The sequence below is a fragment of the Mesocricetus auratus genome, unplaced genomic scaffold (assembly GCF_017639785.1).
Source record: "Mesocricetus auratus isolate SY011 unplaced genomic scaffold, BCM_Maur_2.0 Super-Scaffold_100676, whole genome shotgun sequence".
NCBI lineage: Eukaryota > Metazoa > Chordata > Mammalia > Rodentia > Cricetidae > Mesocricetus > Mesocricetus auratus.
In genome coordinates, this window is record NW_024429266.1 from 134,653,910 (window position 1) to 134,680,889 (window position 26,980).

The window sequence follows — 26,980 nt, forward strand, 5'->3', positions numbered from 1 at the left end:
TATTATCAAAATACATGATACACGTGCATGGAGGCGTCCTACTGTAATTCATTAGGTTTAGGCAGTATATGCTATGCATATCCCTATAGATAAAGAGAAAACTCTTTAAAACTAATTTCAACACTGTTACTTGAATGGCAATAAGTGGTAAATTTTTAATTCATTCTAATGAATGTCTACGGGATTTAAGTTTGCAATTCTACCCATGAGGGAAGAGTCTGAACAGAATTAACTTGTGTTCTAAAATCACGAACTGAACTATAAGCCAGTTAAAAGGCAAAGTGCTCAGCTCACTCGAGTCCTGGGTGTGAGTTTTAGAGGTGACACACCGTTTGTTTTGAAGTTCCCACCTGGTTGAGTAGCAGCTCGGAGTGCGTTAGGCAGCCGGTTCACCTTCCTCATGATTTCCTTCCATGACTTGTCCACCTGAAGGAACATCTTGGCTTCTGCAGGCAGCTGCCTCTGAATATCCGGGGCACTAAAGATGCTCTCTAGGTAGAGCCAGTTTCTCTGACAGTTCAGCCACTCTTCCTGGAGAAAAACATGGGGACTGCCAAAGTGTAACTTCCAAACCGATGTGCACAGGTTGCGCTGGAAATCAGCACCTTGGGGATTACATTCCCTTGGGAGCGGCTTACATCTCCCATAGGTCCTTTGAAATAAAAATTCTTAGACGAGCCCAAGATTCAGTTCACCTTGATTGCCCCTCACTTTCCACTGACGGTAATTACGAGTCAGCTGTGTGGAAAGCCAGAGGGGTCCCATGAAACATGATTAAGATGTGTAGAGGATACATTCTATTGGGAGGCCAGCTGCTTTCTGACAGAAATCTGAAGGGTGGGGTGGGCAACAGTTCATGATGACTCCCTGATACATACAACCAGAGCCTAGAGTCACTCAGGGAGAGACTCTTAATTAGGAGTAATCTAGACATATATATATATATGTATATATATATATATATATATATTGTGACTTTGGGGATCCCCTAAGCAGAGGGAGCATGTACAAGCCAGTCTCACACACACAGCTATGAGACTCCAGATGTATTGTACTTAACTGACAAATACTCTGACTAATAAATGTGTAACTTGTTTAATTTTGTAGTCTTTTGTTTTATATCAAAATAACACTGATTATAAAAGTGACAGTAGGCTGCATGGCGATATAAACAAGTCAAATGCATACAAAATGTCAACAGTTAAACCCTACATTTCTAAATTATATAATATTAAAACAACAGTGTGTGTGTGTGTGTGTGTGTGTGTGTGTGTCTGCGTGTTGGGGAGCAAACCCATGCTGTTGGCCTTCTCCCACTGAGGCACATCACTAGCCCCACAGAATCACTATTTCCAAGGGCCTTGTGGCCCTCCACCTCGGAGTCTAGGAGTTGAAATTGCCCTTACTCACCAGGGTTTGATTAAATAAGGAAAGTTGTTTCTGCCATTCATCCACTCGAGACTTCAGTGGGCCAACATACCGTGACGAGGCGATGGTTGCAATGTTGATGGTACTGTCATCAAGAAGGACCTTCAGAGAGAAGGGACCAAGACACAGGCAGAACCATGTGTCCGTGAGCTTGGGATATTCAGATTCCCAGAGTCCATTGAGGGCCAACTTGTTGAATAAATAATGTCCCAGCCACTGTGCTTACAACCCTCCATGTTCTCTCAGAGGTCACTGGGGGACATTTAACTAAGAGACCTGAGTATGTGTGTGTGTGTGTGTGTGTGTGTGTGTGTGTGTGTCTATGTGTGTGCACTCGTGTGCATGGGGTTGTGCATGCACACGAATGCACTTACATTTGGAGGCCAGAAGCCAACCTAGGGTGATGTTCCTCAGGAGCCATTTCACTTTGTCATTTGAGGCAGGGTCTCTTACTGGGACCCAGGGCTCTGATTAGACTAGACTGGCTGGCCAGTGAGCCCCAGAGGGCCACCTGTCTCTGACTCAGTGCTAGGATTGCAAGCACACATCACCTCCCTGCCACACCCCAGCTTTTTACATGAGTGTTAGGAACTGAACTCAGGTCTTCATGCTTGTATGGCAGATGTTTTACTGACTGAACCACCTCTAAGCCTGTGCTCCTGTAATCATTGAGGGCACAGGTGTTTTACTTAGTTTAATGTTCTTCTCTTGCTCTCAGTAGTAGGCAGCTGGCACCATCTTAACACACTTTGGTTACTCTGGTAGACTTTCATCTCTCAAAATACCCTGTGCTTGCAAAGATAGCCTCTGTTCAAGGAATGATCATTTTCTCTTAAACTATCTCCAGGAAGGTGAAGCTGAATTCACTAGAGGAAGTATTCATCTCACCTCCTTCCCTCCTGCTCCTCTTGAACAACAGCATCCCTCACAGAACATGTGAACTTAAAAAAGTATCTGTTGATCTAGAACATGAAGTTGTCCTCTGCAGCCCCATCAACTGGACCTGCTTGGCTCTGTCACCTACTGCATAGAGTGATGTCTGATTTTGCCCTCCTTACCAACAATTCCATCTCCATTTCTGTCTTGCATTCACCCTTAGACTGTGGCTTCTTTATTTTGAGGCTGAGTCTCACTGTCTATCCTTGGCTAGCCTAGAACTTGCTATGTAGCCCAAGCTGGCCTTGAACTTACATCAATCCTCTGCCATTGTCTCCCAAATGTTGAGATCACAGGCATGTGCCACCATGACTGATTTACCACAAATTTTCTGTAACCCAATTACGTACCTGTATGTCATCTGTGCCACCCAGGATAAATACGTCCTTAGAGTCACGGTGAGGGAGAATGACAAATTCAGTTGTTTTCCAAGAATCTTCCACCTTAGAAAGAGTTCAGGCATTAGGAACCTTAAGCTCATGTGTGTCTAGACACACAATAAAGACAAGTGGAGTGAAATGAGAGAAAACTGTAATGATCCCACCTTCCTCCTTACGGCCCTTGAAATTCTCAAGATCCTTTTCATAGTCAGAAGCCACTGCTTTTCTTGGTTTCATCTGACTGTTATTAATACAACTGAATGACTGGTGATAGTGTGCATCTTATTCTTTTTCGGGAAGGAAAAATGTTCTTTTTATTTAGACACCTAGCACGTAGACACACATCATTTGGCCAAGGAGACAGTGTCCTAAGTAGAAAAGTCTTCTTGATGCAAATTAAGGTAGTTAGTCCAGACTAGCCTTCCCCAGGAGTTCAGAAAATAACATTTTTTTTCTGTAAAAAAAATCTCTAGCATGCAGTTTTGTTTTGTTTTTATAAAAGCCAGCACATAGCTGACCTTGTTGCTGTTGAGTTCTGGTTGGACTATAGTTTGACTACATAGTACCAAGTGTGCATGCAAGGAGACAACAGAGGATGCTGCTTGTACTGTTGAAAACTCCACCCAAACAGCACAGATATTAGTAATCTTTAGGTGTGTTTACATGTGTGGATGTACGCATTGTATGTGGAGGCCAAAAGTCAGATATAGGTGTCATCCTCAGGTAATTGATTGATTGTCATGGTCTTTCATTGGGCTGGAGTTTCCTAAGTAGGCTAGGCTGGATCCAAGTCCCAGGGATCCACCCACCTTCCTCCATTTCCCTGGTGCTGAAATGAAAGGGACATGCCTCCACACCTAGCTTTTCCCTGGTTTACCTTCTTAAGGATTGTCTCTAAGGCAGCTTCCCCAGAAGCCTGTCCAGATATGTCCTGGATTTCTTCAGCAAAATCAAAGACATGTAGTTCAGACAGCCTCTCTAGGGTCAGCGGGATTTCAACGTCCACTAGTAGGGCATCAACGGTTTGTTCAATCGCTATCCAGTGTCGAGCCTTCAGAGTTGGGTTCCTCAAGTCCATGATCACAGGAAGCTGGAAAAACAAACATTCAGAGGCATTGTATTTTTTTTTTTTTTTGGTTTTTTACGAGACAGGGTTTCTCTGTATTGTTTCGGAGGCTATCGGTCCAGCCCGGCCTCGAACTCACAGAGATCCGCCTGCCTCTGCCTCCCGAGTGCTGGGATTAAAGGCGTGCGCCACCACCGCCCGGCGAGGCATTGTATTTTTAATTGCAAAAAGTACAACATGTGCAAGACCCACCTAAGACCAAGCCTGTCACAGCCCAGCATAGATGGGGGAGGGGCTCATAAAGCCCCATCACTAGTTGAGTGAGGAGCTATTGGTACCAGCTGGATTCTAGGAACAAGCCTCATAAGTTTTCTTAAGGGATGTAGCCCTGAGTAGGTTGCTGATGCTGCACTGGGTGGTGTGAGACCCACGAACATACTGGTGGCATTTATCAGACTCAGGGTGTGCAAAAGAGTGCATGAGGTTGAGGGGCAATGTGGGGGAATCTGGGAGAGGTTGGGGGCAATGTGCGGGGATCTAGGAGATGTTGGGAGCAATGCAGGGGAACCTGGGAGAAGTGGGGGCAATGTGAGGGGATCTGGGAGAAGTTGGAGGGGAGGAATGATGGGTGGAATTAATCAAAAGAATGTACATGGTTTCAGCTTATAAATATAGAGATGTGAAAACAGCACCACTGCACCCATAGTGAAGAAAATTCAGGAGAACAATGCGAACTAAGGAATTTTATCAAGACTGCAGAAGCACTGAGTTTCAGGGCGGTGCTAACTAATTCAAAATTTTGGGAAAACTGGTAGTCACTTGTTTCTCTGAAGACCAGAACAGAGGGCAAGAATGGGGTGCCTCACTGAGTAGAGCAAATCATGAATGGGGTATGTGCCTCTTTGCCTCTCCCACCGGGCTGCCATTTGTCAGATAAAAATAATGCAGTATAGAATGGAAAGCTACCAGCAACTGATTCTCAGTTGAACACAACAAAAAAGAAGGGTATAGGTCTAGGAGAAAGAAACTGAAAAAAAATAGCTTCTGGGACCCAGCTCATATGAGAAACAGTAGGTTTCATTAGAAAATAAGAAACCTGAGGTGCTGTGAAGCAATCTATAGCAACATCACATTTCAAGCCCAGCCCAACTCCTAACTGTAATATGGCAAACAAAAAGGTAAACAGAGAAAAAAACCCGTGTTCCTCAGGAATTCACTGCTGCAGATGTGTGTGTTTCCGTAACAACAGTACAACAAAATGAAAAGGCACAGCAACAAAGCAAGACCACCACAACAAAGCACACCTGAGAGTCAACAGTGACAGAGCATTTAAATGAACTATGATGAATTTATTAGAGGTCTCAATAAAAAGGGAGAGAGCAGACAGGGTCAACTTCTAGGTTGGCTGCAAGAGCCTTTTACCTACTGAGCTCACCCACCCTGTTATCTCTTTTTAAGAACTGACTTGGCTGCAATGTAAACTTTCCAATCAGCTCTATGCACACACTACCTGGCTTCCTGACTTTTTCACAATAATTACATCTGGACAATGTGTGGTATAATACAGTAAAAGGACGTGGCTGTTTGTGCCAGGCAAATCTGCTTGCTGCTTATGTGCTGGGGGCATCAGCATCTTAATATTATTTTGTCTATCAGTTAATGGACACCAGGTGTCTCTTCTAATAACCACACTCAATTGCACAACTTTGCCAGTTGTTGAGACAAACACATTGGACTGCTATTTTTCCCCTGCCGAATCTTTTTTTCCAGGGCATCTGAAATGATTCCCACCCACCTTACCTTTTCTTTCATTCTCTCCACCTTCTGTTTGAGTTGGGGCACCACATTGTTGGGGGGCAAGCCCTTTTCCAATTGTGTCACAAATTTAGCATATTTAGTAACTTGACTGTTCAGGGCTTCTGGATCCAAGCAGTCAAATTTGGACTGTGAAAAAAAATTGAAACACATGATAAAAGTCAAGCTTATAGTAGCATAAAAGTTTTCCCTCATTTGAATTTTCCTGGCACTTAAAATTTTAAGCCAAATCAAATCTGGAAGCTTGGAAACAGCTGTTTTCAATGTCAACTGCCAGTTCTTTACATAGCTTTGTCTCCCTCACCATCAAGCGCAATACTGTGATCCTTGAGGGTCAATGCTTACACAGCTCTTAAGGAGAAAACCAGCTAACTTTGTTGCTTTTGACAAAGGTCTTTAATAATGCATAAAATATCCTCGTGTAAAGATGTATTTTTAAAATATGCATGTAACTCTATTTATATTTTTAGTTATATAGATGTATAAGGCTATATATTTATTGGCTTGTTAATTGTGTGGACTTAGGGCAACAGAAATTAACAGAAATTTGTAACCCTGTATGGTTTCTTATTTCCCCATAGATTCCACATAGCCCTTCTGTCCCCTAATTGATCTTCTTGCAGATTTTATAGGTGGGGCACATTGTTTTCTGGAAGCCACTGCTCTAACCACTGTGGTGGTAAGAGGCTTCTCCAAGTCATTGACAAATGAGTCATAGGAGAAAATGTAAAATTGTCTCACATTGTAGCATGTGTGTTCTGCCTCTTTGCTGTTTGCTGTTTGTTTCTTCCACCAGAAGATGGGTTTTGTGAGAGATAAACTTTGCTCTTTTAAATGCCTTTCTGGCTCTCCTATTTCCTGGAATATTACCTGGAAAACATTTCCTATACCGTTTGGATTTTCATTCAGACATGTGGCCACTGGTTACAGGCATTATCACTGGTAGGATGAATGAGGAGTGTAAAGTATTTGTGAAGCAGATGGTATTTTCCACAGATTTGCATCATACTTGAAAGAATGATACTTCAAAGTTGATGATACTTGAAAGTGGTCACATCTTCTGCTTCTTTTTCGAGTTTTGAATAAGGGCAGATCCTTGAAGCGAAGCTACCGTGGCTGCCACACTAGACTCCATAGACATGAGAGTTCACTACTGAGATTTCTCCTCCGATTCTACTCTACTGATGTGAACAAAATGTCCTCCCTCCATCAAGGACAAGAAGAATAGAAACCTAAGTTAACAGATACCTAAAATGTATAAATCACAAATGAAACCCTATAGTCCTCAAGAACACTGGGGCATTTCATGGCTACACTGTGTTTAGAAGTCACACCGCAGGCAGACATCATGTTACATGTCTTTGGACACTTCCATCATGCATCCCTCCTAAAGGAGCCAAGAGGTCTGCCTTGTAAGAAAAGTTTTTGCCTTGTAATCTTTAGTGACAAATGGCCTCCAATTTAACCAGATGACTGATTATGTTTTCATAAACTATTTCATTTTATGCATAGCAATACAATTTACACATTAAGTAGCACTACAATGGAATGATTTGAAATAGTTTTAAATAGAAGAAAAAAATGGAAATCTTCAGGTTACAAAACCTCTTCCCCAGGTTTTCTAAGTGGGTCAACGTGACAAATGCATCCAGTGACTAATCATGTGTAGTTCCTGCTGACAACGGCAATACAACTAAAGAGAAAGCCCAGATTTCATAATCACTGCCTCAAAGGAACCACACATGGTGAATTCATTTGGAATGTGAAAATAGACACCTGAAATATGAACAAGGATATAAAGCTATTTTTTCCTTATTTCCTAGTTTCAACTACATCATGGCTACTTTTTTCCCACAGTAGATATGTGAATTCATCTTTCTGAGTATCAAAATACATATCTCACTGATGATAAGAAGACACTAGATTACTGAAATATATTTCATATTATTAATATTCAGGGGGTTTAATAAAAACACAACCACTGAGATCTGTCTTTCCGTACCTGTAGCCATTCCTGCTGGAGATTATCCCATTCAGACAAGGAGTCCCAGAGCAGCTGCTTGAGTTTCAGTTCAGCACTAACTTCCTCCAAAGCATCAAACCTGGACACTTCCACCTTTAAAACACAAGAGGCCAAGTGCAGTGCTTGGGGTTCAGACAGAACTCCTGGCACACTGCTTTCCTGGAAGAATGTGGGTCCTAAATGGGGAAAGGGAAAGGAGGGGAAGGGAAGGGAAGGGACTACTGAAAGTTAAAAACCCTACAAAATCCCATGCACGTTGCAATTCCTCAATTGAATAACAAAACATAATTGATGGTATTTCCTTACAACTTACATATCCTGAGCAGGATCATTACTGGAAGAGCACTGTAGGCTTTGGTTTTGAATGTTTGGTCTTTGGGGGGAAATGGTGGGTCTTCAGGCTGACTGCTTACCTTCAGGGCTCCTAGGCTTTGGCGATGGAAGAGGTGACTGCTGGAGGGGAGGGTGGAGGGCGGTGGGGTTTAAGATCACAGAATTGCCCTGCTGTTTCTAACTACATGATCTACAGAGAGACCTTGTAGAGAGGAATAATGCAGACCACCGAAGGTGTTTTCTTTTTGTAAAGATTTATTATTATTTTATTTGTATGTGTGTGCCCATGAGAGAGAGAAATGTGTGTGTGTGTGTGTGTGTGTGTGTGTGTGTGTGTGTGTGTAATTTTTGTACAAGGTAAAAGACGGGCATCTTGTTTCATTCTTAATATGTGGATACCCAGTACCCCTGGCACCATTTATGGAAGAGGCTCTTTTTTCGCCAATGTATGTCTTTGGCATTTCTGTCAAAATCCATGTGGCTTTAGTTGTGTGGATTTAGTTTGGGTCCCCTATTCTAGTCCATTGACCTATGGGTCAGTTTCTGTGCCAGTAGAACTCTGCTTTTGTTACTATGACTCTGAAGCTTTGCGACATTTCCAGCATCATTCGTTTTGCTCAGGACTGCTTTAGTCATTCATGGTCTTCTGTGATTGCATATGGGCTTTATTCCCTCACTCAGGCTTACATCCATCTCATTGCCTGGCACCCAGCATGCTACTCTTCAGACTATTTACTAAGTCCTGGCCTCTGGAGATGACACATCTAAGGACTCTGGAGTGAACGGGCATGTTCCCATGTGAGGATCACAGGGACCAGTCTAAGGACTCTGGAGTGAGCGGGTGTGTTCCCATGTGAGGTGCAGGTACACTCTGTCGAGACTTCCGAGACACCCATAGCACCTTCTTCATGCCTGGTGGCCTCCTGCTTTTGACCTCAGGAATTATTTCTTTTCTATTATTTCATTTATCTTGTGCTCTGTAAATGTTGTCTTAGGCATGAGTATCTCTTGGTTTTCCTCTTTCTCTCTCTCCATCTTTAGCCCTTCAAACCTACCTCTTGGGACCCACTTTATCATCTGGCTCAACTCTTATGTTATACCAGGACAAGTCAGGCAAAGCTCATGGAATCAAAATACATCAAAATGCTAAAAAGCCTGAATTTTATTTAAATAATGTTAGAGGGGCTTTAATTAACCACATTCTCAAATGCACACTCATTTTAACATAGCAACTTCAGGGGTCTTGACTGAGAATTTCCCATGAGGGCATTTTGTCTCTTGCTTATACTAAATTTTGCATATGTATGTATTGTGATATACATGCATGTATGCATACATTTGTGTGTGTGTGTGTGTGTGCTTATGTATGTAGAGGCCCATGATTGATGTCAGATGGTCCTTGATTGTTCTCTGCCTGATATTTTGAAGCACTGAACCCAGAACTTGCCAGTTCTTCTAATCCAGTTAGCCAGTTTGCCCTGGGGACACCTTGTCCCCACCTTCCAATTGCTGGATTATAGGCAGGTTGCTACATCTGGCTTTTACATGGGTGCAGGTGTGGGGGACCCAAACTTTGTATGCCATCCCTCCAGCCCTTTTGTGTACTAATCTTCCTTGGTGTACTTGTGGCACATTGACCGGAACACAACTGCCCACTGAGAGGTTCTGGTTTGTTGAATGCAATTACAAAAAAAAATACATCTTTCTGTGTGCATTCCAGAAGCAGACGTGAACAACTGTGGTTACCTTGAAATTCTTCTGGTAGGATTTATACTGAAAGGCGCGTCTCTGAAGGTCGTCCAGGATGGACTGCAGCTCTTTCAGCATCTGCTTTATTTTCTCCTGGTCAGCATTAATATCCAAGATCTGTGGGTCCTGTAAAATCACCGTGAGTTCTTGTTAGGCAGGCTTACTCTTTCAGGAAGATTAGGGGAATTAATAAACCTGTTTCCAAAAGCATTTTCTCGGATTCTCTTTTCTCGTTGACTCTTAGAAACCGTATTAAAAATGGTTGGCCTATCTCTAAATGTTATATGTCAGCACAGTAAAAAGCAGAGAATTGTAGAAAGACATGAAATGGGGATATGACACTTTTTAAAACATAATGTAGGGCTGGCAAGATTAGTGTGCAAAGGCACTCACCTCTAACCCGCATGACTTGAGTTTGATCCCTGGGACTCACAGAATGAGGGGTAGGTGCAAGCTGTCTTCTGACCTGCATATACAAGTGCTCTGGCACACGTGTACCCCCCTCCCCTGACACACATGATGATAAACTAGAGCCTAGTACAGCCTTCTGCATTTCCTCCTTGAAACAGGACTTCAGCTGTGGAGCTCTGAATGCCATGGGAGAGAAGAGAGGGCTGTGACAGAAAGGAAGCTTCCTTCTTAAAATAGAGCAATAGAAAATGCTTTGAGTTGTGAAAGGCAGTAAGGAAAATCATGTTCTCCAAGGACTTTCTCGCAATGTGCTTCTGATGCTAGGTGTGTGTGAGTTGCCCACCCAGCCAGCCAACCAGGCAGTTCTCCAGCAGCTCCTGGCTAAGTAGCCTCCGGTCCAGGTCATCCAGTTCAGCCCGATGAGTTGAGGACTCACTTCCCAGGCTGTTATCACTCTGATGCCAACTGCAAGCTCCCTACCCGTGCTTCTGACTGACTGAGGTTCCCACGACTCTTCCTTAGGGTCAGTGAACTTATCTTAGTGGTGTGTGGAACTTAGGAAGATCTTTGTACTTGAGCAGCTTCAGAAGACTATCATGATGGAGAGATGAAGAGACACCGCGTGAGACACGGGGAAAGGGGCGTGCAGCTTTGTGAGCATGGGGAAAGGGGCATGCAGGTTTGTGAGCATGGGGAAAGGGGCATGCAGCTTTGCACCTCCCTCGGCATCACTTTTCAGGTGTTTGGCTATCATGAGACTTCGTGAACCTAGGTCTTCGGGGTTTGTGTTTAGAATTTACTATGTAAGCATTCTTGAGGAATAGATTATTGTGACAAGATAAAACTAGTATGATGCTAACAGACTGAGTGGAGAAACCCAGCAGGGCCTGTCTAGAGTCTTGTCAACATCTGTGCAGAACTCTTTCCTCTTAGGCTGGGTCAAGACTCTTTGGAAAGGTGCAGAGGAGGGGTGGGTTCATGAGTTACTACCAGAAAATGTCTTCACGGCCATATCCACAGGAAATGCTGGGGGTGGGGGAATTACAGTGTATTTTCTGTTTATGTGCCAAAATTTGGGAAGAGAAACCGTTTCTTTGACCATCCTTGAGTGAAAAGAAGGGTGGAGAGATTGACTTTGCTGCCTGCAGCATCCAGACATTGTAACAACACTCCATTTTCCCTTTATCACTTTAAAGCTATTCCAAGACTTTTTAAAAAAGGGAGAAAGAGCAAAGATGTTTGCCTACTGTTTGGAGCGTTGGTGGTTTGAATGAGAGTGGCCCCAGAGGTTCATATATTTGCATGCTAAGTCCCCATTGGTTGCACTGTTTGAGAAGGATCAGGAGGACCGGGTGGGGGGGGTGGGGGGGTTGGGGGGGTGGGGGGTATGGCATTGTTGGGGAGGTTTGTCACTGGGAGTGGGCTTTCAGGTTTCAAAAGCCCATGCCAGTCTCTGTCTCTTACTCTCTCTGCCTGCCTGTGGATCAAGATGTAAGCTCTCAGTTCCATACCTACCTGTCTGCTGCAATGTTTCCTGCTATGAAGAGAATGGATTAAACCTCTAAAACTGTAAGCAAGAACCCAACTAAATGCTTTCTTTATGAGAATTGACTTGGTCATGGTGTCTCTTCCATAGAACAATAATGAAAACGGGTTGTTTATTAAATACTTTAGGAAATATTAAAACCTATACTATGGGGACTATGAACCAGAAACGGTGAAATTATAAACACACTGCCTAAAATGCATAAAACACATAAGTACATAATATGCATGTGTATAATCACAGAAGGGAAGAGAGTAAATTAAGTATAGATAAGAGAAGGCATATGTCTTTTGTTTTGTTTTGTTTTTGTTTTTACGAGACAGGATTTCTCTGTATTGTTTTGGAGGCTATCGATCCAGCCCGGCCTCGAACTCACAGAGATCCGCCTGCCTCTGCCTCCCGAGTGCTGGGATTAAAGGCGTACGCCACCACTGCCCAGCTAAGAGAAGGCATATGTCTTAAAGCAAATGTCTGATTAACATTTGGGAGTTGAATGGTTTAGGAACAACGTAGAAACATCTAACTAGGTTTGACAGCATCTAAACGAATGGGGAAATCTAAGAACTCTTATATCCATCACTTGGGGGACAAATAATCCATCTCTTGCCTAGTGTGGCCTTGCATTAAAATGGCCATGTATCCTAGATTAGAAAACACCAATGGAATTGGTATTGCAGAAGCTGTTCATATGGGTACTAATGCTCTTGTCATGGCTGGGCTGAACCTGGTTTTCCCAGGTGGCTGTTAGCTAATGGTCCTTCCAGTTTCCTCAAGCACCATGCTAGTTGCTAATGCCATCAGTTCTGCCAAATCCCACAGTCTCAAAAACCCATGACTTTTTCAATATGACTTTCAAACGGCTGGCTCACCAATTCCCCCAGTCATCATTGGTTATCACAGTTAGTTTTTCTCCCCAACTTCCCTCCATCAGTGTATGTTTGGGGGAGGGTCTTGCTGGTAGATGGTGCTATTTGTGGAATAAATGATAGATTATAGTTCTTTGCCCAAGAGTGAGAGGGAATCTATTTAAACCTTGAATAGAAGATGGACTGGGTAGTGATACCCAGGCTGCAGTGTTTGGCATGTGTGTCAAATTTTAAATGCACAATTACACATGAGGCATGTGCTGGCATTTTGTTCTTTTGATAATTACTCATGCTTTGATTATCTGTAATGTACACACTACAGCAATCGGCACAGGAATTGCCAGCTACAGTAATCACTGAAAGCAGACTGCCTGTGCCTAAGGCTTTGTTCCACCATTTATCATCTTTGTGACCCTGGGCAACTTTCGTCCCCGTATCTTACTTTCTTCTCTGTGAAATGTGAATAAAACTTATATGTGTTCTGAGAATAAATAAAAATACACATACATATGCAGGAGGTTTCTAGAAGCATTGTTTATCTTTTCTAAACTACTTTAGATAATGTCTGTCAACTGTGGAATGGATAATTGAAATATGATAACATACTACAGAGCAACAAATAAACATCAACTACATCCACACAAAGTGTTTCTAAGACACCGGGACTCAGAGAAATAGCTGACTTTGGAGATAAAGATACCATTTAGGTGAGAACTTAAAGATATGAGTGATTCAATAGTTCTTGATATAGGAACATAGCTGTTCATTTCCTGATAATTCACTGAAGTCTATAGTTACTACAGTCATATACATCTAGTCTCTGAAAATGTTTTAAAAGCTTCAATATAAAAGTAACAACAATGCAAGTTCTTTGTACCATGCTTGTCTAACAGTACACATGCAGTGCTAGTTGGTTTCAGTGTCGCCATGTTAATATAAATGTATATTATAACTGTTAATGCATTATGCTCATTTGAGGAGATCTATATGAATGTACTTTATTAATCTTTTAATGTTGAACTTTTTCTATTTTCAAAATTCTACTATGGTTTTCTAATTTTATGTTGAGATTTAGACAATGATAATAAAATAGTGAACCCTTAAAAAATGCTTCCAGGAACATTTTAGTTAAGAGTCATCTAGACGGGGCTGGAGAGACGGCTCAGTGGTTAAGAGTGCTTGACTGCTCTTCCAGAGGTGCTGAGTTCAATTCCCAACAACACATGGTGGCTCACAACCATCTGTAATGAGATCTAGTGCCCTCTTCTGTTATGCAGGGATACATGCAGATAGAACACTGTATGCATAATAAATAAATAAATCTTAAAAAAAAAAGAATCATCTAGTTGTGTGGTTGACTTTTTGAAACTTTTTCCTAAAAAAACTGGTGCAAGTTAAGTAATCTCTACTCCTCTTGCCAATTTATATCAAGTCTACTATTAAGAAGAAATTTGCCAGTACCCTCAACAAAGTTTCCACTGTGATATCAGCTATAAAATGAGCCAGCAAGCAGTAATTACACTCATTTCGAAATACTAAATACCAGCCATGAGGAAGAAAATTGAATATTAATTGAACTTATAGTGGCCTGGAATTTGTTCAGTACACTTAAAGAGAGATTCAGACATGCCTAAGTTTTAAATTGCAGCTTAAAGAATTGTTAGAATAAAACAAGGAAAATTAAAACCTTGTTGAAATGAGATATTGTCTCTACAAGATTTGAAGAATAAATTTTAAGGCTCTCACCACAGAGCAATAGGTATGTGATGTGAAAGATAGATTAGCTTCAATTTTTATTTGTTGATCGGATCTGAACTTAAGGAACTGGGCGTTGGTGGTACACGCCTTTAATCCCAGCACTCAGGAGGCAGAGGTAGGCGGATCTCTGTGAGTTCGAGGTCAGCCTGGTCTACAGAGTGAGTTCCAGGACAGCCTCCAAAACAATGCAGAAAAACCCTGTCTGTAAAAAACAAAACAAAACAACAACAAAAGGAACCTGTAACCATGAAACTGGACAGGTTGTTTGGAAAAATGCTGCTCCTACTCACCTGTGCTTGTAGTTTGACTTCGTTCACTTCATTGTTGAGCTCCTCCAGATCTCGACCCAAGTGCATACAAAACTGTTTAATGCTTGTTTCTCGATCGCCCACTGATCTGTCGATGGCATTCCGCACTGCAGCAATGGATGGCTTCATAGTTGCAAAAACAGCAAAGTCTTCAGGAGGTGTGAGCACCTGATATTGCTCAATGAGCCTGTACATTTGGATCACTGTATTCCCTTCTTCTTCCAGGCTTTCGATCTACATAGAGACATAGTTTGGGAAACACAGTAGAATAGTAGTGTTTTCTAGTAGAAGATGCCACCATGAAATATGAACATCAAAGTGCTAATTGTCAATTTATGAGTGCATTTGGCATGGTCATCCAATTGGCTGAAGCTGGTCCCATGATAAAAAGAAGCATTGCTACAGTACAGGTAACTGGGTAATTGAATCAGGGGGTAAGTGTTCAGAGCTGAGTACAGTTAAGTAGTCTTAGAATGTAGTTTCTCTCCCCACTTCCTGTTCCTTGCTGCCATCCAGTGTCTAAGACCATACATGTTTGCATCTGAGCGTCAAGAGCATGGGCTAAACAGCTGTCACTCTGGAGCAGCCCCTCAGGTGTGAAAAGACCATGTTCCCAGTCCACAGGTTCAGAACCCAGATCTATGGTGATCCTTCACTATAACCACTAAATTATTTTACTGCATCTCATATGGCTGCTTAGCAACCTTGATGGTCTACTTTCAGTAGACAGTGTGTTTCCTGTGTTCCCTAATTTTCTGGGAACAAATGATCCTGCAGTTTGGAGGAAATCCCCCAACCCCAACTCTGCCACATGGTTATATAAACTGCTGGGTTTGGGTTAGCACAGTTGGGACCTGGACAATCAAGCTCCAACTGGCCTTTCTCTTGAGCACAGCCAGGGTTACATGTAGGTGTGATCACAGCTATCTGCTTTTGTGTGGAAGCTGACTACAGTTCCTTAACATTCCATCTTGACTGCAGGGAGGCTTGGGGAGAACAGTTCTCTGCCTGTAGCTTGCAGGACAATGACTTTAGGAAGCTCATTCACACAAGCTCAAGTGTTAATCCCAAAGGTTGTGACTCACAAGGCCTAGGAAGGGGCCCAGTGCCTTGCCTTTTGAACAAACACCCAGGCTCTGCTCTGCTCTGGCCCCTTTAGAGAGGCTGTTTTCTAGAGAGGACCAGAGATCAGAGAGGAAGGAAAGGCCTTTTTGTTTCTCCTGTGCTTTTCTGGTCCCTCTCCTCATCCTTTTCATCTATTCACAGCTTCCAGAAAAATCTCAGACGAGCATAGAATACATTTTCCATTTCTTTTATTAACATTTTATTTTATGATTTGGCAAACCCACATACATGTGGGTACCTGAGGAGGCCAGAGCTGGTGCCTGGGTCCTCTGGGGCTAGAGTTACAGGAAGTTGGGAGCTTCTTGATGTAATAGGAATGAAATTCTGGTCCTCTGGAAGAGCAACCATCTCTTTTAACCCCCCCCCCCCAGTCATCTCTCCAGCCCCATGTTTCCATTTTCTAAGTTATTCATGTGAGTTTGGACTGCTTTCAACAAAGTAGTACCCGAAGCTAGTTATAAATAGACCTAATTCCCTCTGCATAAAAATCAATTCTCTCTTGGTGACTGCCTGGACTTGAAGCTGCCCCTGGGAAGCTGCTGGTGGCCATGTTTGCTACTATGGGATGAAGCAGCAGCAGCCTGTCGGTTGGAGAAAGAGCAGCGAGATAACCCCTAAAGAGAAGCAGAGAGGACAGATAGGTGGAGAGGGAGGATTGGAGCTGTCCTGTTCTGTCCTTGGTCATATCTGAACCTAGCTACACTTGTGACGGGAGAGGGGGGAGTTTCCATGAAACAGCTTTGAATCCTTAAATGATGACCCCATTTTGGCCTAGAGTAGGTCGTGAAATGTTTGACTCTTTGTCCAAACACAATAATGAACACAGAAGGATAAATCTCTGACATCTTTAATCCTCAGGGATGCAACAAGTCTGATGCAGTAATTATCTGCCTCCTTGAGAAGGGGCTGTTCTGGAAATAACAGGCAGTAATGTTACTTTTGCAGGCACGTGAAAGAGGCTTTACTGTTAGGTCTGTTGATAACACGTAACCAACTTTTACTTTGTCACATTTCTTCAAATTCTGATATTTTAGGAAATGATTTATCTCTATTTCAGTGCCAAATTGATAGTAATGAGTTTAGGGGAAGTTAATTATTGGAGCCAAATGTTATATTGCTGCCACAGGGAAAAGCCTGAGAGGAGAAAATCAATCGAGTTTCCAGGAAGAAAGCAAACAAGAGAGGCACACACAGGAGGGAGAGAGGAAGGGAGGGAGGGAAACAGAGAGACTGTCTACTTAAGCTAGTTTGAGTTGCCTTTTTCCACTTTTGACAGAAAATTCTGAGGTGTTATGTGTGTGTAGGATAAAGGATTATGACCCCATGATGACCAACATCCATGTTACCACTTACTGCAAAATTAGAATAGCAATACACTATGCTGAGGATATTGGCTTTGTGGTCAAAGACATTCAGATTTTCAATCCAGCTGTACCACAAGCAAGCTCTTTGACTTCGGATAGCTGCCTATTTTACTTTGTTTCCTCGGTTTGAAGCAATACCTGCTGAATGGTTAGAATTTGGTAAAGGTTTGCTGTCATTACTGTTGAAACACAAGGCATTGTTAACTATGCCTGAAAGTGTTTCTGATATTTAGGCAAGTGTTTCCTGGTCCCGAGTCCACCCCTTTTTTCTTGTCATGCATCTTCCTTTCCTACCATGTGGTCTGAGACACTAAATTATAGGAGAACAACCAACTTACCCGCTCCTGGATTTCGTCAAGGAAGACTAAGCTGTTGACATATTCTATGGTAGTGGTCGGAACGAACTCAAGCTTATACTCTGCATCTTGTGCCTCTGAGATGATGGCGTCCACTTTTTTCTTGCTCAAACGGGGCAGCATGCTATTTAGCACCTAAGAAATAAAAAAAACGAGATGGAAATAACAATTGAGTATCTCTGCTTTCTTACCTACTTTAAGAAGTCTTCACAGCTGTTAAATCAGGTGGTATGGGAAACAGCAGTGTGTGAGGACAGTCTCTCTTTAAATAACTGCTTTTCAAATGAACCAAAGGTAAGGCCAGATTTTGACAGTCAGTTGTAGGCGAGGCAGTTTGCTCTGACATCTTGCAAGGATGCCTTCTGCTTAGCTTGTCCTACGCAGTGGCTACAAGGATGCCCCCTCAGCATCAGGCCCAGGTTCACTTTTTTCCTATTGGCTAACAGCCATGTGGTGTGGAAGAAATTGGTCTCCTCTTTAGGAACACAGACAAAGTTTGAGAGATCCCAGGGTGAATATGAGCAAGGTTTCTTTTGAACAAAGTGATTAGATTCGGGTGGACCTCTGGCCTTGATAGTTTTTGTTTAGGGCTGAGAGGCATGCGTACTTAAAACTCTGATTTTGACTTTCTCATTACATAGACAAGGAAATATCTAGATTGTGGAAACTTTCAACCACCATTTCATAAACATGAGGCGATGCTCATCTTAGAGTGACGGTACATCCAGCAATTAGAAAGAAGGATGAGAGAAACTGAGTGCCTGGTATTATAGGGAGACTCGGTATCCACTCAATTTCTGGACATTTATTAATGTGCAAGTTTTCTAAGTTTGAATTTTATTGTCTTTGAATTGTTTATCTTTTTCTAAAAATAAAAAGGAATGTGTGTTGGTGTTTTGTCCAAATACATGGATGTGCAGCATGTGTATGGCTGGTGCCCTTGGAGGCCAGGAGAAAGCATCTGTATGGATGGTTGCGAGCTGCCATGTGGGTACTGGAAGCAAACTCAGGTAGTCTGGGAGAGCAGCCAGTGTTCCTAACCACTGAACCATCTCTCCAGCCTCCCTCCCTCCCTCCCTCCCTCCCTCCCTCCCTCTTTCTTCTTCCTTTTCCTTTCACCTCTCTCTCTCTCTCTCTCTCCTCTCTCTTTCTTAGACATAAAGAAGCAACACACTGGAAGAAAGTTCTCTATCATACACATAATGCCACAACAGAAATTAGTATTCAAGTTGCCAGCCTCCTTTCTTATTGTCTTCTATCATGTATACCTAGAGTCGGCAAAGATTTTCCTTAAGGTTCACACAATAAATATGTCAGACTTGCAAGGGAGTACAATATCTGTCACAAATATCCAACTCTGTCCTCATAGCAGGGCAGGAAGCCATAGGCAGTGCATAACCACGTTGACTTTACTTGTTCTGATTTAACTATGAACAGAACAACAGTCAGGCTGATGAGCCAGTGAGTCCTCCAATTGTGCTTTTCCATTGAACTCTGGAGGTATTTGAGAATACACAACCATGTGCTGCATCTAAAGGAAATCCTATGTTGGTTGTGTGAGTGATACTGAATGCTTACGAAGAGTTAAACTTGATCTCAGTATTCTAGCTGAGCAATGATCCCATGGGCACACTGAGCTACTAGTAGTGTCTTTTCTCAGGAAGGTTTGAAATGTTCGAAGAAAACAGGAGTGGGAAATTGAAGCCTGCAATCTCCTTCCTTATGGCACCTAAAAGCTGACAATGTCTGCAACAGAAAGGATATAGGCCTTTTCCTACAAATTAAGGATGGGGCTCCAAAGATAGTCAGCAAAGTGTTTACTGTGCAATCACAAGGTTCTGAATTTGATCCCTGGAACCTGCTTAAAAATGTCAAGTATGGTTTTCACTTGCCATCCCAAGACTGGGGAGGTAGGGATGGGTGAATTCCTAGAAGTTACCCATAGTAGCCTAGCTTACTTGTTGAGTTCTAGAGACCCTGTCTCAAGAAATAAAGTGGATGGTTTCTGAAGAATGACAGCTAAGGTTGTTGTCTGGTCTTGCACACATATGCACACACATGCCACAGTGCATTTTCGTACACACACACACACACACACACACACACACACACACACACACACACACTTGCAAATCAGGGATCACCAATATTCTTATGGTAATTTCAACATTTGAAATATACGAAGATCAATATATTTCTTTTTAATGTGTGAAATATTTGAAGACACCACAATTAAAATGATAGTAAGAGGAGGCACCAGAAGTGAATCTTTTTCCAGCTCATAGTTACCTCCAAGCACCGCAATGGCGATGGGATTAATTTCTCTTTCAGCTGCTTGGTGTCAATTAGCAGCAGGCCTACATTTCGGGTGGGCCTCAGGGCCATGGAGTCCTTGTGCTGCTTATGATATTTTTCCAGCTGGGTACTGAAGAACATGACACCTACAGAAAACAAGATACATAAATGGTAGAATCTTTCACACTTTTTTTTTTCAAAGGAACAGCCTACAGTGTATTAAAAACCACCCCAGCCTGAAGGGCAGCCACTAAGTAACAAACAGCAGATGTGCTACAAGGGTGTAGATAAATGGAAACCCTTATTCCCTGCGGGTGAGAATGTAAACTAGCCCAGCCACAAGTGAAGCCATCACCGAGTCAAAATCATTTATCATTACCGCAGCGCTACTCTACTCATAATAGCTAAGAAATAACCTAGATGTACGGCAGGGGAAATGACTAAAGAAGATGTGATTGATACACTCAATGGAGTTTTTTCATCTGTAAAGAATGAAGTTATATCACTTTCAGGAGAATGACTACAGGTCATCATATTAAGCAAATTGCGCCAATCTGAAAAACAAATATTTTGTCTTATGTGACCTGTAGACTTTGTAGATACATAAAGTTGCATGTGTGTCTATGACATGAAAGTAGAAACGAAATTGTCCAGAAGGACAGGCGAGTAGTGATATGGGGAAGAAGGGTGGATGGGGGAGGGGGCAATGGAATGGTGGGGTATGGTGGAGATATATTCTCATTGTCCAGTGTTTACTAGTTTGAAAAGTCATTATGTAACATGCTACTATTACAATGAATATACATAAGGAAAACTCTAAACGAATAAATTTATGTGTTTATGCTGTTACACATACTTAGAATACTTTGTATAACTCTAAAATGTTAATTCGTAATGCTTAACAATACCCCTTTCTCATAATAAAAATCCCACTATTTTACAATGTCGATATCTTGTCTTTGGGCTCTTATTAAGAGATAAAAAATGAGATTAACTTTGGGGACACCTCTTATGCTTTACTTTTACACTTCATATACACTGTGTTTCCAGCAAATTAGAGGTCTATTGCCATCTTTAGAAACATGTTTTTATGATTTCTTTTACTCTTGAGACTGTAACACTTGCATAATTTCCACCTTTCCTTTTCTCCTTCCAAATCCTCTTGTATAATTCTCTTCGATCTCTTTCAAATTCATGGCCTTTTTTGGCATGTCAATTGTTGCTGCCCTTGTTCAGATCATATTTGATCTGTCAGGCTAGTGAGACTTTATGGGTATAACATTTTTTGTTATTTATTTTAAACATGAATATTTTATTAATTCTTTGAGAATTTCATACAGCGTATTTTGACCATGCTCACCCTTCCCACCCCTCCTACACCCATACCCTGTGTCTCCACTCCCACTCCGCTTCACTTTGTGTCCCCCGTCCCTTTTTATAAAGCACTGACCCCAATGTGTGTGGTCCATATACTCCTGGATGTGGAGCCATACATTGCAACTTAGTTGACTCACCAGGGCCATGCCTTTGAAGGAAACTGATTCTCCCTCCCCTAGTAGCCATCAACTACCAATAGTTCCTCAGTTAGATTTATGGATTTTTGAGCACCTTCCCCATCCATGTTGGAATATAGGCTGGATTGATCTTCTATGGGTCTTGTATAGGCAACCACAGCTGCTAAGTTCATGAATGCAGAGGTCATGTATATTCAAAAGATATTGTTTCACTCTGGTCCTCCCTGCCTCTTTCCGACCCCTATCTGCCATGGTCCCTGAACCTTTGGAGAAGGGAGTCTGATGAAGATGTCCAATTTGTGGCTGAACACTCCACTAATACAATAAGGTGTTTTAAAATGAAGGCATATCTACTTTTTTTAAAACAATGCTACCACACACTTAATAGACAACAATGTGGTGTAACATGGATGTTGCATGCTTCAGGAAACAAAAGAGTCTCTGCTCATTTTTGTTTTGTGATATTTACTTTGTTGTAGTGCTTTATAACTGCACTTAAAGCATCCTGAGGTATTAGAGAATCTAGCCTATGGTGGACAAAGTGGTTTTGAAGTTAAGCTTGATCTAAGAGTTCTCCTACATGGTATCTGATAGTAAAACATTTCAAGGCTGTTCACAGCAGAACTTTGAAACACAAGAGCTCAAATATAGCTGAAGTTATTTTCATTCTTCCTTCTAACCTCTTCTACCGTTTCTGCTCCTTGAGTCATGGTTCAGGCAATTATGAGTTTGTACCCTGTGTGTGTCAAGGCTGTAGTTCCATAATCTTCCTGTCTCCATTTCCCCCTTTTATAAGCTACTAGAATCAACGAAAGCATAAATATTCTTGAATATTATTATTACTACTGCTGTTGCTTTGATTTTTGAAGCAGTGTCTCACTCTGAAGTCCAGTGTGGTATTTGAAAGAAAATGGCCCCCAAAGGGAGTAGCACTATTAGGAGGTATGTCCTTGTTGGAGGAAGTGTGTCACTGTGGGAGCAGACTTTGAGGTCTCATTTGCTCAAGCTCCACTCATTGTGATAACCAGTCAGTCAACTTCCTGATGCCTTCTAGTTCAGATGTAGCACTCTCAACTCCAACACCACATCTGACTACGCACCTCCATGCTCCCTGTCACGTTGATAATGAACTGAACCTATGAAGCTGTAAGGGAGACACCCCAACTAAATGCTTTCTTTATGAAAGATGCTGAGGTCATGGTGTCTCTGCACAGCAATAGAAAACCCTAAATAAGATACCCAGACTGGCCTAGAACTCATGAACTTCCTGCCTCATCCTCCTAAATATTAGGATTTTAAGCATGTACCATCATACCTGGCTTCAATATATTTTTATTATGCTACCGATAAAAAACCCTTTCTAATGCATATGTAATTCTACAGTCATAGGCTTGTCTTTCAGCATCTTATACCTTCTGGTGTCTTTGAAAATTTACCTACCTTATAAGATATCATTGATTAAACCGAATTAGCTTTACTTTGTGTTCAAGTGCCAGGCTCTATGATGCCATTGCCACCATGATGCTGTGCCATAGAGTCTGATGTGGGCACATTTCAGTACAAAAAAACAATGAAAAAACCCCAAAACAAACAACCCATCCCAAAACCCCACCGTGGGACAGTGTGGCCAAGGGGCAGTGGAAATGGGCAAATTGTGTTCAGTATATGTCAAGGCTATTTTTCTATAATCTTCTGGCCTCAATTTCCCTCTTTTCTAATCCACTAGAATCAACGAAAGCCTACATATTCTTGAATTATCATCATCGTCTTCCTCATCATTATTACTATTACTGTTGTTTTGGGTTTTGAGGCAGCATTTCACTCTGTAGCCCAGTGTGGTGGGCTTGCCTAATAAACTTGCCTAATTATTGTTTTCTAAAGTGGGGCCCCATTTGGCATCATTAGCCATCTAGCAGTGGTTGACAAAAGGAGTCTATTTCAGAGTTTTAAAAGTTAAGGCAGGTAAGAAGCACACATACTGCCTGCTCTTGCACAATATTCCTGCCCTGAATTCATTACTAAGAGTTGTTGATCATTCCCACCAGGTCTCGGTGTGGTACCAGAAGAAAAATGCAACTTGAATTCCCAAGACACAAAAGCTTTCTTAAGCCTCATCTGACAGGAATGGCAGGGATCCCTTTCAACTTCTTATAACACACACAGGTCTTGGAGCCTTGGTACTCACAGCCAATCCAATAGATAGGCCACAGAGGAACGATGAACTGCCTCCAAAAGTACCCACACAGACATGGAGTGAGAGGAAAGGAAATGGGTAATTCCATGGACAAGACTAGACATAGACACGGATAAATTCCTGCCTTTTGTCAGGTCGGCTGTTTCAGACTGCTGGTTCTGTCCCTGAACACCTCTGAACAGAAACCCAGAAGAAGACAAATCTTGTTATCTCTGTCAAATGTGCTTAGTGAGGACAGATGGAAACTCACCAGGCTCTTCCTGCTTCAATGCCTGCAGATCAAGACTCTCATTTTCCTTGAAGAATATCTGAAACTTTTCAAATGTCGCTGCATACAAGTTTGCAGAATCGAATGCTGCATGAATTGTTTCCTAAGTGGTAGAAGATGAACAAGACTGTTTTCCTTTCTTTCTTATCATATTTAGTTGTGTGTGTGTGTGTGTGTGTGTGTGTGTGTGTGTGTGTGTGAGTGAGTGAGAGAGAGTGGGGGGGTATGTGCACATGAGTGCAGATGCCCATGGAAGCCAGAGGCATCTGATCCTCCGAAGCAGCACCTGCCTGGTGTGTGTGCTGGAAATCAAACTGGGATCCTCTGCAAGATCAGTGTTTTTCAATTTCTAAGCCATCTTTTCAGCTCCTAAAGCAATTTTTCTTAAGTAGAATTCAACCTGATAAGATTAAACACACACACACACACACACACACACACACACACACACACATACACACACTCTTCAGGCATACATAAAACTCAACCTCTGTTTTTCTATCAGTCAATTAAAAAACATGAGTTCACGACTCCAATCTCAATGCAACACCATTTGTTTCAGTCTGGCCTTTCTCTCTTCCCATTTGTTAATTCTCTGGAGACAAATAATCTCTTTGCTGTTGTGCAGGCTAGTTTTTTTGTCAATGTGATACAAGATAGTTATCTGGGAAGAGGGAACCTTAATTGAGTGGCCACCCCCATCCGATTGCCTGTATGCAAATCTACAAGGCATTTTTTGATTAACACATGAAGTGCCCAGCCCACTGGGGACAATGCACCCCTGCAGGTGTTTCTGGGTCCCATAACAAAGCCTGCTGAGTAAGCCACGAGGAACAAGCCAGTATACAGCACTTCTTCAAGGTCTCATGGTCTCTACTGCAGTTCTTGCCTCCAAGTTCCTGCTCTGACTAAACTGTAAGCTGAAACAAACCCTTTCTTCCACAAGTTGCTTAAGAGAAAGAGAGAGAGAGAGAGAGAGAGATTTATACAACATTCTGCCTCCATATATGCCTAGCATTAAAGGGCAATACCAGGCCCTTTAATGCTAGAGTATTGTTTATATTTAAGACTAAGTGTACTATCTTTCAGAGCCTTTATCTTTCCAGGGTTTAACTTACCAGATTGATTATAAATCTGCCTACCTCTTTGGGTCAAAGGATATTCTAATCATATTGAGCCATCCTACCCAAGAATACTCTTTCAGTTGTAGTTTGTGTCTTCCACAAACTCTTCAAAGTTTTCTACATTCATACATGTGTTTTTAATATTTCTAATGGGTTATTACTATTTATATTACCTCTTTTTGTTATTTTGAGTGGAGGCTTTTTTACTTTAAGTATTTCTCATATTCTAGAACAACATATGTAGCATTGTGAATACTTGTCCTTAGAAATTGTTTCACATGTCATGTGAAGTAGTAAGTTTCATTACATGTGTCATACAGATGTCATTATACTCCATTTTATTCTCCCCACTGATACTTCTTGTTCCCCATCTTTACTAATTCCCCTCTTCCCCAATAGAACCTCCTCCTGCTTTCACATCACAAGTGTCTTCCCTACTCTCAATAAGACAGACCCAGAAAAACAAATACCATGTATTTCTCTCCTTGTAGAAGCTATACTTAACTTCATATGTGTGCATATATGATGTATGTGGGGGTCATAAACTAAAAAGAACCATGAAAAGAGAGAAATAGGTCTTAAGGGAGGGGCAGGGGAAGGATTGAGAGTACAATGCGTGGTGATGTTTTGTTTGTGCTCTAACAAATAAAGCTTGTCTGGAGATCAGAGTACAGAGCTAGTCATTAGTTAACCCTAGAGGCCAGGCACTGGTGGTACACACCTTTAATCCCAGCACCTGGGAGGAGGGAACAGAAAATGATGTGGCTGGGTAGAGAGAGAAAGTGATAAGGCAGGGAGGAGACAGGAGCTTGATCTCTTTTCCTCTGGGAAGTTGACAAAGTAAGGTGCGACTGTGGCTTGCTCTTTTGTCTCTCTGATCATTCAGCCTTTACCCCAATATCTGACTCCAGGTTTTTATTATTAAGACCAATCAGAACTCATGCAACAACAATGGTCTTTGGAGATCTTATAAGATTCCCCTATGAAGTTGCTGGGGCCCAGTGCTTTTTGTAAGATTCAACATTCTCTATGGCAAGGTTTCTATGTGTGGCTTGTTATGGTAAACATGACACCCCTAAATATTCAAATTCATTTGATCAACATCTATATAGTAACCTCAGAGCTTATAAAGGCTTTATTTGTTTTAATGATCATTTCTCTTCATTCTAATTGTGTTGGTTAGGCCTACTCCATTCTTAACTCTTTTCTATTTGGTCTTCCTTATGATGAGAATAGTATGTTAAGGTATTTTATTTACATTATTTTTATTTATGTTCCATTTGTGCTTTAATCTGCCTCTTAATCTTATGAATCTCCTGACATATCTGATACACATACATTTATATTTCATCACAAATTGTGGGTTTTAAAAGAGCTAACTCTTTTTTGCTCCATTAGTGCTTATTGATTTAAATACTCCTCTGTCTGGCGTTGGGGTTAACAGAGTAGGCCAGACACTGCTGTTCTCTGAAAGGTCTGTCTGCACAGATGGCCTTTGTTCACTATCAGAAGAGTTTCATCAGAAAGAGTTCCATCATCACTTATCTGGAAAGTGCGGCTCATGTCTGAATAATTCAAGAAACCATGTAGTTTATGCTGAACATCTGCTCTCCCTTAGGGGAGTCTAGCATTTTAGGCCCTGCTAGGCAGAGTATGCCTTCGTGGTGAGACTCAGTAGGAACCTGAATTTGAGAAGCTAAGCAGCATTCCCGCTGGACACTGTTTCAGGGGTGCTCGCCGCTGGTTGCCGAAGGGATCAAGTGCTTCTGTGTACCTCTGCTGGGAGAGGGCTCTGGGGGCTTGTGCTCGGTTTCACTGGATTTTATATCGTGCTGTTTCTTTTTGCTGCTCTCATTCAAGCTTCATTGTGTTAAATCACAGTTGTGTGTTTAACTACACCCTGAGTCCCCGGGGTTTGTGAGATGGTCTTGGGGATCTTCCACCCACAGGTCTTGGGGATCACAAGTTCTGCGTTGTTCTTATGGCTTTACTCCTCTCTGCACCCAGGAGGAGCCCTTCAGTTTGGCCTTTCTGAATCACTACGTTCCCTCTGGTAACACTGGTTGTTGGGCGTTGTGGGCCAAATTGAAAGTCTTCGTTTAAACTGGACCTGGTGACACA

The 26,980-nt window shown here is 42.0% G+C and overlaps 1 protein-coding gene across 1 annotated transcript in view; it reads right to left on the reverse strand.

The window, feature by feature from the left end:
* Positions 1-26,980, reverse strand: part of Dnah6 (dynein axonemal heavy chain 6) — a 186,264-nt gene that overhangs the window by 129,309 nt on the left and 29,975 nt on the right. The window contains exons 12-22 of the mRNA XM_005078273.4: positions 23,718-23,838; positions 19,754-19,905; positions 17,447-17,599; positions 14,602-14,853; positions 9,728-9,856; positions 7,628-7,741; positions 5,611-5,754; positions 3,622-3,834; positions 2,715-2,807; positions 1,411-1,530; positions 351-531 (exon numbers count right to left, since the gene is read on the reverse strand). Coding sequence (XP_005078330.1) covers positions 351-531; positions 1,411-1,530; positions 2,715-2,807; positions 3,622-3,834; positions 5,611-5,754; positions 7,628-7,741; positions 9,728-9,856; positions 14,602-14,853; positions 17,447-17,599; positions 19,754-19,905; positions 23,718-23,838 — 1,672 coding nt within the window. The remainder of the gene's footprint in view (positions 1-350; positions 532-1,410; positions 1,531-2,714; positions 2,808-3,621; positions 3,835-5,610; positions 5,755-7,627; positions 7,742-9,727; positions 9,857-14,601; positions 14,854-17,446; positions 17,600-19,753; positions 19,906-23,717; positions 23,839-26,980) is intronic.